Raw genomic sequence first — 12,197 nt, 5'->3', positions numbered from 1 at the left:
GAAATGTGGTAAGAGTTGTTTGCCTTCTTAACACGAGGTAGCAGACTTTCTAAAGCATGTAAGTCCCTAAAATGCTCCTTTCATATAGGAATCAAACCCCTTTGACATCATAGATTATTTATTCCTTGGTTTTCCGGATGTCAAGGTTTTCCCTGTTGTATCAGTGTCGCACTTCTTTCCTCACCAAAGTTCTTCTTTAATCATATGTAAGAGCATTCTTTTTTTTCTCCCTCACTTCCACCCCTCCCTAAAGTATCTCTTTTTACACCTCTTCCCTAAATCCTTTCAACACAAGTTATATTTTTCTTCCCTTCCTGAGAAACACGTTTGGCTGTGCCTTTTGATTCTTTTCTCCAAATAACTTCCTTCTGTTTGCTCTTGCCTCTGATAATGAATGCTTTGTGAAAGTCTGCACCTTTTTCTGTCCCACAAAATGGGTTTTGCTCTCTCAACCATGAAATGGACTGTCCCCTTTTTCAACTAACAAATTTTTCTATTATAATTTCCCATCACTTATTGTTTTCAAGCCCAGATAATTTCAGTCTGGTAATACACTTCCCTTTTTCGAATTTTACTTAATTTTACTCATGTAACATTTCTTCCCCTCTTTGGTAATCTAAACAGTCACACTGTACCAACAGTTGCTTATTTACTGGGGAAATATTTAGGATACTAATCACTAAGGATACTGCCATACTACAACTCCCTCACGCATTGGATCAGACAAGATCACATGTATCTCAAGAAATTTTAATTTTTAAGAATCCTACAATTCATTTAAAAATTACCCTAAAGTCCAGTAACTATAATAAGTGCATGAAATGTCAGTTGAGTTGATTCAGATGGCAGTTTTAACAAATACAAAAATTTGCATCTACAGCTGTATCAAAAATAAATAACCATTGTTGGAAAAAATTGAGTTTCTTCTATTCCATTTTAAACATTTTAATAATATTTTCAGAAATGCTACATACAAGAAGCTATTTTAAATAACATTAATACAAATTAAAAAAAAGTCAGAGAACCTGAAGTTAGAAAGACTTCATCTTTCTCTCACATAATAAAAGACATAATACATATGATTCATTCAAACAACTATATTATAATAACAGTAAGAAAATGCTTAAATAAAAAGATTTAAATGAGGGAGCTAAAATTCAGGCATCTAAAGCCATGTGTAGGCACTGAATAGCTGGTTTAATTTTTAAGATTGCAAACACTTTGAACTTCCAAAGAGTTGAAGATGACCAACACATATAGAAGTCACATTAGCATTTATCCACGTAATCTACTCATCTGAGTAGGTCCATCAAATTAAAAAGCATTTGTATACATAAAGCAGATGACCAATGTTTACAAGATTAAACTATATGCTGATATATGGATTCAGTTGTCTTATTTAAATCTCAAAATTTAAAACTTTCAATCACAACAATTAAAATACAATTTGTTTATTTCATTATGCATTTTGGATGTGTGCAGTAGTCTTCTAAAATTTATGCTGTGAGGAACTCCCAGTAGATTTTAAAATAGAGCAATTAGTACCTTTTTTTCCAAAATGGCAACCAGAGTCCTCCTGATCAATGTATTATTTGAAATATTCAGGTCTACAAATAAGAGAAATCATTGAGAAGCCATACATTTTCTTATTGACCGTATTATTTGCATGGCTTGAAAGCAGAGATTTCTACTTAGAAATTGATGACATAGGTCTGGAATTTGAGAAGTTTACATAACTGCCTAAGGGCCTATAAAAGAAACTTCATCTTTCATACTGCAAGTTAAGCAGGGATCAGTATATACAGTTAAATCAACACCTCTAAATACTTCATTAAAATCAGGATACTGGCCATCACAACACCATTAATATCAGTTAGTTAAACATCTTTTCAGTTGCTAAATGAACATACACTTTTCAACACAAGGAGTTTTAACCATTCACCCATTAATAGTGACCAGATCAGTGTCACATTATTATTTGCCTTTTCTATTTTTGTTCTAATAAATCCCAACAGGAAAATAATTAGGTTGCTCATTTTAGCGCAAAGAAAATGGGCTGAGTCCTGCAGACACTTTTCAAGTGTCTAATTTTATAAACACTGATGGTCATATTCTTCTACAGAAAAAAAAGCCTATGACAAAATGTGTGGACCGTAACAGTCATTATTGGTGTCAAGTCTACAATGGTCAGAGAGCTGCAGCACTGAAATTGCAAGGTAAGAACATATCATCAACTCTTTAGGCAATTTAAAACTTGATGAAGGATTCATCTGCCCTTTATTGTGTCTACTCAGATATCTTCAGCTACCTCCAACCCACCTTGGTTTCAGAAAAAAGCTCTCACGTACTGTAGTTCCATCCAAGTTTTTAAAAGCAAACCAAACTATAATCATTAAGGCTGTTTTATGTCTGTGTCAACTGGATTTACTTAGACCAAAAGGAACAAACACTTTGAGGACCCTCAAGTGGAGTGAGCAGTCTTGTCAATATTCCAGGAAAAGTCATTGCATCCATTGGAATAATTAGTCACCAACATCACCATCTCTGTCACCTATGAGCCACAGAAAATGAAAACCTATAGCTAATAAGGCAGTTCCAAGCAGATCTCCCAGTGCAGTAAGATAAGGGATAGAAAAACTATCAGGGTCTTTTCCTTTTTTCCAGAAGTGGTGCACCATCCAGTCAGCAATCCACAACAAAGTAAACACCTACACAACATCAAACAAACAAAATCTGTATTATTATCCTGTAAGTTACATCAAAAGGAAGTCAACAGCCATCATTATTGTCTCCATACTAGACCAAAGTGTTGCATACCATTGCTTTTGAAAAATACAAATAATTAATATTAATTAATTCCAGACAATTAAAGTGCCGCACTTTAAAGCCAGAGAGGACGCTTAGACAATTTCTCTCAATCACAGGCATTGCTGGAAAGAACATACAGAACTACTGAAAGCATTTTTCACCCAGACTATGCTTGAGGACTTCTGGAAATGGCAGGAAAAGCCAAAAAAGTTCCACCAAACACACAACTGCACTTCTCTTACAACACATCACTCTGTACAGAGAGAAAATAAGTAGGGCTTTGAGATAATTCAGAATCAAATCATGTTGCCCCACATGAACACACTCAACCCAGGCATAATTCCTGTTTGGACAGGTTTAGTACTGAAATCAGATGTGATATAAAGAATAACAGGTCAAATTAACAACAGTTTCACCTGGGTTGTGTGAACTGCAAAAAAATGGCTTAGAATCTACTTTTATGGCTGAAAAAACACCTTCAGCCCTTCTGCAATAAGGCACACCTGCAATATATATTATGAAATTGTCTCTCCAGGCTGAATTTTTCCCAAAGTAAAAGATTTAATTCCCATCTGTGAATGTCTGAACATTTGAGAGGCTTGATCTTCATATGAAAGATATGCATAATTATTAACCCAATTTTAGAAAATAATCCTTTTAATGTTGCACAGCTGTATGATAGGGGATTCTGGTTCAGTGGAATCATGTGGCGCGGAATGGCACAAGATGAATGGAGAAAGGGCCACTAACTGAGTTTCATTTCTTCTTGTAGCCTCTAAGAAGATGCTAAAGTTGAAATAAATTCCGTATTTTAGGTATTTTTAGTTAATCAGATCTTTAAGAAGGGTAAACTTAAGACATGTACTACCATAATTAATTTTTCAAAACTCTACTATCTACATTTAAAACAATGTAGGTATCAAAAGTAGTAAAAAGTACAATATTTTATTTACTAAATAATCAATTATCAGCATCAAAAGCATGCTTATAAATGCATACACTCATTCACTGAAATATTGATCATATAGTTGAAAGACACTTCTCCACTATAAGTACAGCATAATGAATATCATACAAATAATTGTGTTGAAAAAGTTTCTCAATTAATCCTTGCTTTGCAAAACTGTATGTTAAAATACAAGCCTGAATTTATAATTAAAAAAAAAAAAGAAAAAAAGAGAGAAAGGAGGAGTATTTGCTTAATGAAAATGCATGGCTTATTTATATAAATGTATCTTTTGAAAAGGGAACTCTGTAGTCTAAGCTAATTATGCAAGTCCTAGGTGCGCTGACTGGAATCCAAACAAATATATTTAAAACAGATGTTTTCTTTGGAAGATGATCAGATTCCTTGAGTCAGCTCCTTCTTCTTACAGAGACAAAAAGAGGCCTGTTTATAAAAGATCCTGCACATTCCCATCTCCTGCAGGATGTGCTCAGAGGACGCTGCAGTGCCCCACATCCACAATGGTTACGCATGTTCCATTGGAAGATGGGGGCATTCATTCCAAGAAAAATATACACTGTCTTTATATAACACAACCAATTAGACATAACACACACACTCCATTTTAGATGACAGTGTTCACTTTTGACTCAAAAATCACAACATGAAAACCTTTCAGTTGGCTGTTTTCCATCCTGAAATTAGACTACAGTGTTAAGTGGGCAGTTTGGAAACTAAGCTTTTGTGAACCTTCCCAAATAATTTTTTTTGCTGTATTAATGTACAGGTGCACAACAAATAATGCAAATTATAACAAGTCTGCTTTTTGTAAGTGATAAGAAAAAATTATAGCTGATTATATTAACTGGTGCTTGTAACAGTATGTGATGGCAATCAGGACTTAGTGCTCACAGATTAAGTTATGAGACTGCAGTTCCAGCCTTCACTTATTTTGGTGAAGGAATGATGAGATCATCCATCATGCATTTGCATGGCTAGAAACTCACATACATTTAAGAATTATTTGGCTCAGTCTTTGGAAATGGTTACTTATTTGTTCACATCAGTATTTAATGCAAGACTGAATCCACGTGACTAAGACTTCAAGAAGATTTTGCTTCTCATCACTGTTAAGACAAGGCAATCAAAGTCATCAATCAAATTATTATTTTGGGGGAAAAAATAAAATAAAGGGAAAAAAAAAGAAAATAAGCACCCTACTATGAGTTTGCTGAATTTTTGAAAGAGTCTTGAATTCAAAGTGATAAGTGACTCACAAAGATCTGACAGATTAAAAAAAAGTTGTAAAAGAGACATTGCAAGATGACACTTCACATTTTGTGAGATTTTTTTATTTATCAGTGACAGATACTTCTGTCAGTAAATTGATGCAGATGGCACAGCAGTAGAAACACTGTGCATTTCTGCACTGCAGTCATGTTATGAAGAAGAAAGCCTTACTTCTCCCAATGGTAAACCAGCTGGTTTTGAGGGAAAAAAAAATAAAGGGATGAACATCACAGAAAAGCCTAATAATACAGTACAAAAATTAGATGTTTAGAATGAAATGCTGTAGAAAATTACTAGGAAAACTTGTAAATACATGCAGCACTGTTCAAGATATGAGCTGAAATTATTTAGTATAGAAATTATTTAATATAGTTTTCTGCAAAAAGGAGATGAATAGTAGTAGAATTATGAAAAAAAGCTCTAGGAATTCTTCCACTCTGAAGGATGAAATAACTGCAGGCTTTAAGAAAGGGAAGAAATAATCAAATATCTATCTATATAAAAAGATCTGGCTAAGAAATGAAAAGACACTCAATAGTCACTGATCAAGAAAAAGGCCCCAGAGACAGGATTGCAAAAATACTAGTAAAATTCCAGATGTTTTAAAAGGAAAATCTTGCTATATTATTGTTATTACAGGGGAAAAAATCACAATCAAAAGAGAGGAAAATGAAACTAAAGGCATGATCAGACTTAGACTGCATTTCTAAAAATCACCCTTTGGTCTCACTGTCAAAAAAAGTCTTCAGAAGCAGCAGAATACAGTAATTAGAGTAGGAGGGAGGGGAAAATCTTGAAAAATTCTAATGATGAAGAATCTAAAAATAAGGAATATAAGTACTCACATTATTTGGTACAACAAAGGACGGAAATTGAGAGTAATTCTTGATACTGAACTTTCTGACTCAAATTATGAATTTCAGATTGGAAGTAAAACTGAACATGAATACTTAAATATAAGTGAGCTTAAATATTTTGAAAGTTCAAATCTTATGACTGCAAGACTAGAAATGGGAACATAACACACTACAAAGCAGTTTTTTTTTTCCTTTGTTATTGTGTACTAAATTTACTTTCATTCTGTCAAGGTCTTTAGATACAAATAACAAGGAAAGTTAGGTGAAGAAAAGTTATTTTTGATCTTTTGCATGTAGTACATCTGTATTTTCTCATGGAAATAATTTCTTATGATTCCTAAAATGGGAAAAGACTGAAATTCTATTATTTAAAATAAAAATACATAACTCCTTCCAAACGTTCCTAATACTGTCTAGGCTTCCTATAGCCTAATTAATAAGTTGCAGGATGCTACAATATTTTTATTGTTTCTTTCATCTGGAATGTCAATATGTCATGTGGACATGTCAAATTGGATGCATGTGGATGCATGTCAAATTCACAGTGATAAAAGTGTAATATTCAAATGAAGAATATTTGTAAAACAGCATAGAATTGTTCACTTTTATTATTTGCTGTGATAAGTTAATTGCAACACCAAGCTGGAAAATTAAACTGTTAAACTGCCTGTTGCTATTACTGATGATTCCACCTTAAATTTTTTCCATCTGAAGATGCATTACAAAATAGTTGCATTCTATTGCTTTAGACAGGAAACACAGATGTAAATAAACTGAGATAATCTTTTTCAAATGCGTTTTAAGTCTCCTTTACTTTAAAAATTATACTGAATCAAAATTTACCCATAACTTCACTATGAAAATATCTGGCAATTACTGGATAAGAACTCTTACAAATCTATGAAATTCAAATGTAAGTTTATTTATTTGTTTTTTTAATTATGACTAAAAAATCCCATTTAAGAATCTCTAAAGACTACTGTGTTCTGACTGTCGTTCTCACCAGAGTTATGATTTAGGTCTTCCAGTGGCTTTGACCCTTCATGAAGTTAATTTTCAAATTATGCATGACATGTCTCCAATTTTAAATGGCTTTTGATGAAGTAGTAACTGTAAAGTGCTTGTAGTAGATCTACACCGAACCCTCTGAGTTTCCATTTCTATAGCCAGAAATCTATAGTCAGTGAACTCTCAGACTAGGGACTACTCACATTTTGCAGAAGACATTTTCTGCACGATTTTCTCTGGTAGAGTATCTGGCATGTGTCATGTCCAGAGGGGACAAGTCACTGTTTCCTCTAAACATGCAGAGATTTCCTTTATTGCCGGGCTGCAAAGAAACCACTGAACAGCAAATCTTTTCTTGTTGCTGTTGTTTGTGCTGTAGGTAAGTGGCATCAGCTCTTCTAAGGTATCCAAGTACCCAGACAGCACAGCATACACTGATGTCAGCCTAAGACCTCTTTGAAGTAAAAAAAAAGAATACCTCTTTAACTGAAGTTGTTTCTGAGTCAATTTCATTATATTGACCTAATTTTGTGGGAAGGAACTCTTTTTTTTTTTTGGATTTCAGTTTGAATCAAGTTTTTCATATTGTAATCTTGATTTCTTTGTAGCTTTGCCAGACACCCTGGTTTCACCAAAATACTCCTAATTTCAGCCTATTTCTCAGCTATCTGCTAGGATGTGTAACCCAGACCAGTAAGTGCTCTGGTATGCTCATACACAAGCACTTTGAGCCCAGCCTTCTGGAGGCAAAAATGACAAATCCCTGCTATGACTTGGTAGGATCTGGGCTTCTACCCCAGACAGCAACATGGCTGGAAAGGAAGGAGCTGTTGGTACCCATGGTCAGACCCCAATGAGTCTAGCAAGTCTGCTTGTCATGCTGCAAGGAGAAAGCACTGAACATACAGAACTGTCCAGATCTGGGCTTGGCTTTCTGCATTTCCTTGAAATATAGTCTCTTTAGCAGTTATACACTTCATCTTTTGGAAGTAACCTTTCCTGTTAGAAAAAGCAATATTTGAAATGCATCAATATTTTGTCTATAAACACAACTTTCCTTTTTTCTCTGTAACATACAGTATATCCCACAAGCTATGTTTCCACATTAAAGAGGCCCATACCATCATTAGAATCCCCACATTGGTGAGAAATCCTAGACATTTTTGATGTAAGCAGGAAATTGTTATGAGCACTGCTGAATTCTTGGTTTTCTATTGCCCCAAACAGCCCTGAAGCACTGCAAAAGTGACTTCACAGCTGTGCACATCTGACCTTCACTGGGTAAGAAGAATTTTGGAATTACATATTTGCTTGGTAATAGCTCTGGCAATCTCCTATTGTTTGTTTATTCCCCAAGACTTTAACATAACTGTGTGTTCAGATTTGGTCAGTAGGTGTGAAAATTCCTGACATAGCATTTTACTGGCTCCATGAGAACACACAGAATAGAGGCTGCCTTTGAGTGCCCCGAGCCATGCACCAAGACTGACAGCTTAGCAATTCCAGTGCTGCTCTCCTTCTGCTGCAGCCTGACAAGACAGGGGATGAAACTCTGCTTGATGCACGGCCTCATACAGAAAAAAATACTTGTGCCTTTGTGAGAAATAAGAGGAGGACTGTTTCCCAGTTAATAGAACCTTCATTGGTCAAACGCCATATTATAACTGTATGCAGTGTGCTGGTGCATGTTTGTGGCTTGCTCTTGTAAGATTTTTCAAGGAAAGAACTTTCTTCTTAAACACTCACCAAGTCCAAAGGCGCTTTAAAATATTATACTAGCTTTGATTAGGCACACTGGCTTGTCCTGATACTGTACAGTGCATTGTGTGAAGCACCCTGCATACTTACAGGGTGTACAATCCCCACAGTGCTTTTCATTGCATTTTCCCCTGGTGCTGCCATTCATAAACACAGAAAAGTCTCTTCACTACAGAGCTAAACCTTTTAGACTTCAGCCTCAAAGTTTTACCTGAATGCAGATTAATATAAATAACTGTGCAGTTTTTTCCCCTTTATAGAAAAATAATTGTGAAATCCCAGCCCCTCTCAAGATAAAGTGAGTACAGCCTTGGATGTCAAGACAATCAATTTATAAATTTAATTGAAGAACATTTCAAGAATGTATATTTATTTAAAGAATAGAAACAGCTGTATTATTAACGATAGGAAAATGAAAATGAAATTAAATAAAATGTTTTCTGGTTTTTCTTAAGCCTGGAAACACAGAACAGTTTCATTCACAGAGAATCAAAAAGAATGCAAATCATAGCTCTGACTACTCATATTACTTAAAATATCTTAATGTAATGATTTTTAGAAAAAAAACTACTTATTCAGGGAAACTGCACTTCGTTTTATTACACAGCATATTTTCAACCAATAAAAAGTGAATTATATTATTGATAATACATCATGGCATGTTAATTATTTAGTTCCCATAAATAGCTTATTTAAATGAAATGCTGTGGAGAAAATATTTAAGAATACCTCAGAACAGGTAGGGAGATGAGATGAAAGAAGCTGGTTGGCCTGGGTGGTGAAAAAACAATCGAACAATGGAAGTGTCAGATTTGGATGAAAATTAAACTATCTGACTGGAACTTCAGTGATACCGCGTAGAGCTTTCAATGCCAATAAATTCCATTTTTATCACTTTGGGATGGATAGTGTAGTTTACAGGCAATTTGAAAGTCTTGTTGAAATGTAAAATAGAATACATATATATGTTACAGTTTTACTATAGAGATAATGTGGGATAGCATAAACTGATAGAGACAGAGAGAAATATAAAAGGAATAATCAATATCTTTGCATTAACATTTTCTTGATTTTTTTCCCATTTACTCCAACATTCCATTTAGAATTCTACATTTGCCATTTCTCTAACCCTTTCCTCTCCATTTTAAATAAACAGAGCTGGACTGTTAGAAATAATAAACAGAATAAAAGTCAATTAACAATCTATTGCAGTCCACTGTGAAATATGTCATTAAATAATTTAACACCTTACAATAGTCACTTGAATTTTAAAGACAGAAAATTAATTTAATTGCTGTTGTTATTTTTAATTTAGCATTATTTTTTAACATAGTGAGGAAAAACCTACATAGGTGGTATATTGCCATAATCATTTTCAGCAACCCTGTCTGGCCCCCAGCTCAATACAAGTAAGGAATGGCAAAGGTCAAAGCAGTGATATCAATACTGTATTCTGCTAAATTATCATCTACCACCTCAAACACAAAATATCCAGCTTGCAAGCAGGATTTTAATTTTTGACATCAATTTTCATGTGTCTTCCAAGCAAAGTGAAAATAAATCAAAGTCCAATATATTATAAAAAAGGCCCGGAATGCAGATCTCTCACTGCTCAAAAGACTGTTAATGCATTTAGTTTGTTGTTAATTGAAATAATAACAATTAGCTGTGAGGCTTTTCAGTTTTACAGTGGAACTGGTAAAGCTCTCACTGAGAGGGCAAAAATATAAAAGAATTCCGGAAAAATAAGATCAGTAGCTGTTAGGTTATGCCAAAATAAATGGCAGATTGAAAACTGTTTTGTGCTGTTTGCAGGTGCATAGATGTTGTCACTGAAAAAGGGAAGAGGAATGAGTACAAATATTTAAGTGCTTTCCTTGAGACAGGAGAAACTTAAAAGCATGAAAATGCAGTATGGAAGTACTTCAGACCAACAGGTAAGTAACACGTGATGAAGATTTAAGGGTTAAAGCAAGCATCATCTCTCAGAAAACTAAATCTGCTCTAATTAGAGGTATGCAACACTACAATAATCACTACTAGAGAAATGCCAGAATAATCCAAATGGGGAAAGGAATCTATTAAATATTTCTGGGTCTTTAAAACCAAAGGGTTTCAAATTGTAAATATGTCAAGACCTATGAGAAGTTATAGTTTGCAATACTGGTACTCAGATTCCAAGTAAATACATCTCAAATTACCTTTTATGACTAAAGACAGAAGATAGAGAGGAAAAAATAATCCTTAAAAGGGAGCAGGGAAAAAGAAGAAAAAAGCTCTATGTCTGCTTTATTGGTGAAAAATCAAGAAAATCAGGTGTGGTCTGATGTACTGCAACAGAGATCCATGACTAAAATCTGAATACTCCAATCAGATCCTGAATTAATGAAAATTCAACTTTACACCTGTATACATGCTGCTGCTGGGTTTAAATTACTATGTCTTTTGAGAGTTCTGCCATAATGCCTCAGGTTTTCAGGTGAAAACCTGAGATTTCTGCATTTGTCAAGTCTTCCTGCTGAAGAAATTGTCCCTAAACATGCTGTGATTGCAGTTCTGTGAGCAGGTGAACTGGATTTATGAACTCAGGTTGATTCCCAGAGGAAATCTTGGAAGTTTAATACTGACAGGAATCACTCTGCAATCTCCCATTACCAGGGGCTATTGCCCCAACCCAGACAGAACAGATAGAGTAAAGGAATAGCATCATTTCCTCAGGAAAACACATGATAAAGCAAGTGATAAGGCTGGAAACTAGGAATATTTTCTAAGAAGGAAATGAAAACTAATTTATGTCTTTTAGTATGACACTCTCACTTGCAAAGGTTGAAACATTACCAGTCATGCTCTACCAGAAAGGTATAAAATTCCCATATAAAATTGTAACAGGTTTTGAAACCTGTCCTTATTGAGATAGCAGTGTGAAAAAAATGGGACAATTCAGAACATTAAAAATTCTAATTTCATTAACTATTGACCTGTTGATAATGCCGTTGTTTGTATTCTAAAACTTAATTGGTCACATTTTTTTAAGCAGCATATATATTTAAATTATGGCTATTGCAATTACACTTCTACTGTGTAACAGAAACAAGTCACTTTTTGGTTTTAAGGTGTAATGAAACATTATAGTTAATTCAGGCAAGTTATACCTAAAAAATAGGTGTGACTTTAATAAAATATTTAATTTTGTATTAGTGGTTTCTCAAAATGAAATCATTTCACTTTAAGACATTTCTATTTCAAAAGGCATCTTTCAAAAACTGCCCTTGCTGGGTATGAACAGACCATTAGGTAAAACAGCCAAATAAGGTAACGAAGTTTGACAATTAATGCAATTACAATTTCTTGTACAGTGTTTGCTGTCATATTAATTTAAACTAATAAATATTAAGAACACACCAAGGAAGCTGTAATATTTTCATCTACTGGACTATGTTAACTAAAATAGTAACGTGAACCACTTTAGGAGATTTTTTTAACAGTTTTCCTTGACTTTCATTATTCATAAATGCTACCTTTCCTTCTTT

At 34.2% G+C, this 12,197-nt stretch overlaps 1 protein-coding gene across 4 annotated transcripts in view; it reads right to left on the bottom strand.

The window, feature by feature from the left end:
• Positions 1-12,197, bottom strand: part of SLC41A2 (solute carrier family 41 member 2) — a 59,999-nt gene that overhangs the window by 15,318 nt on the left and 32,484 nt on the right. For 2 of the 4 annotated variants that reach the window (XM_036400957.2, XM_036400956.2), the window contains one exon: positions 916-2,708. The exons of 1 other annotated variant lie outside the window; for it this stretch is intronic. In XM_036400957.2, coding sequence (XP_036256850.1) covers positions 2,523-2,708 — 186 coding nt within the window. In that variant the 3' untranslated portion in view covers positions 916-2,522. Of the gene's footprint in view, positions 1-915; positions 2,709-7,829; positions 7,909-12,197 lie in introns of those variants that run through there. One more of the 4 variants, XM_036400958.1, reaches the window with a different exon arrangement.

This window comes from Molothrus ater, chromosome 5 (genome assembly GCF_012460135.2).
Source record: "Molothrus ater isolate BHLD 08-10-18 breed brown headed cowbird chromosome 5, BPBGC_Mater_1.1, whole genome shotgun sequence".
Classification (NCBI taxonomy): Eukaryota; Metazoa; Chordata; class Aves; order Passeriformes; family Icteridae; genus Molothrus; species Molothrus ater.
Note: the sequence above shows the minus strand (reverse complement) of the source record. Positions and strands in the feature narration are given on the sequence as shown.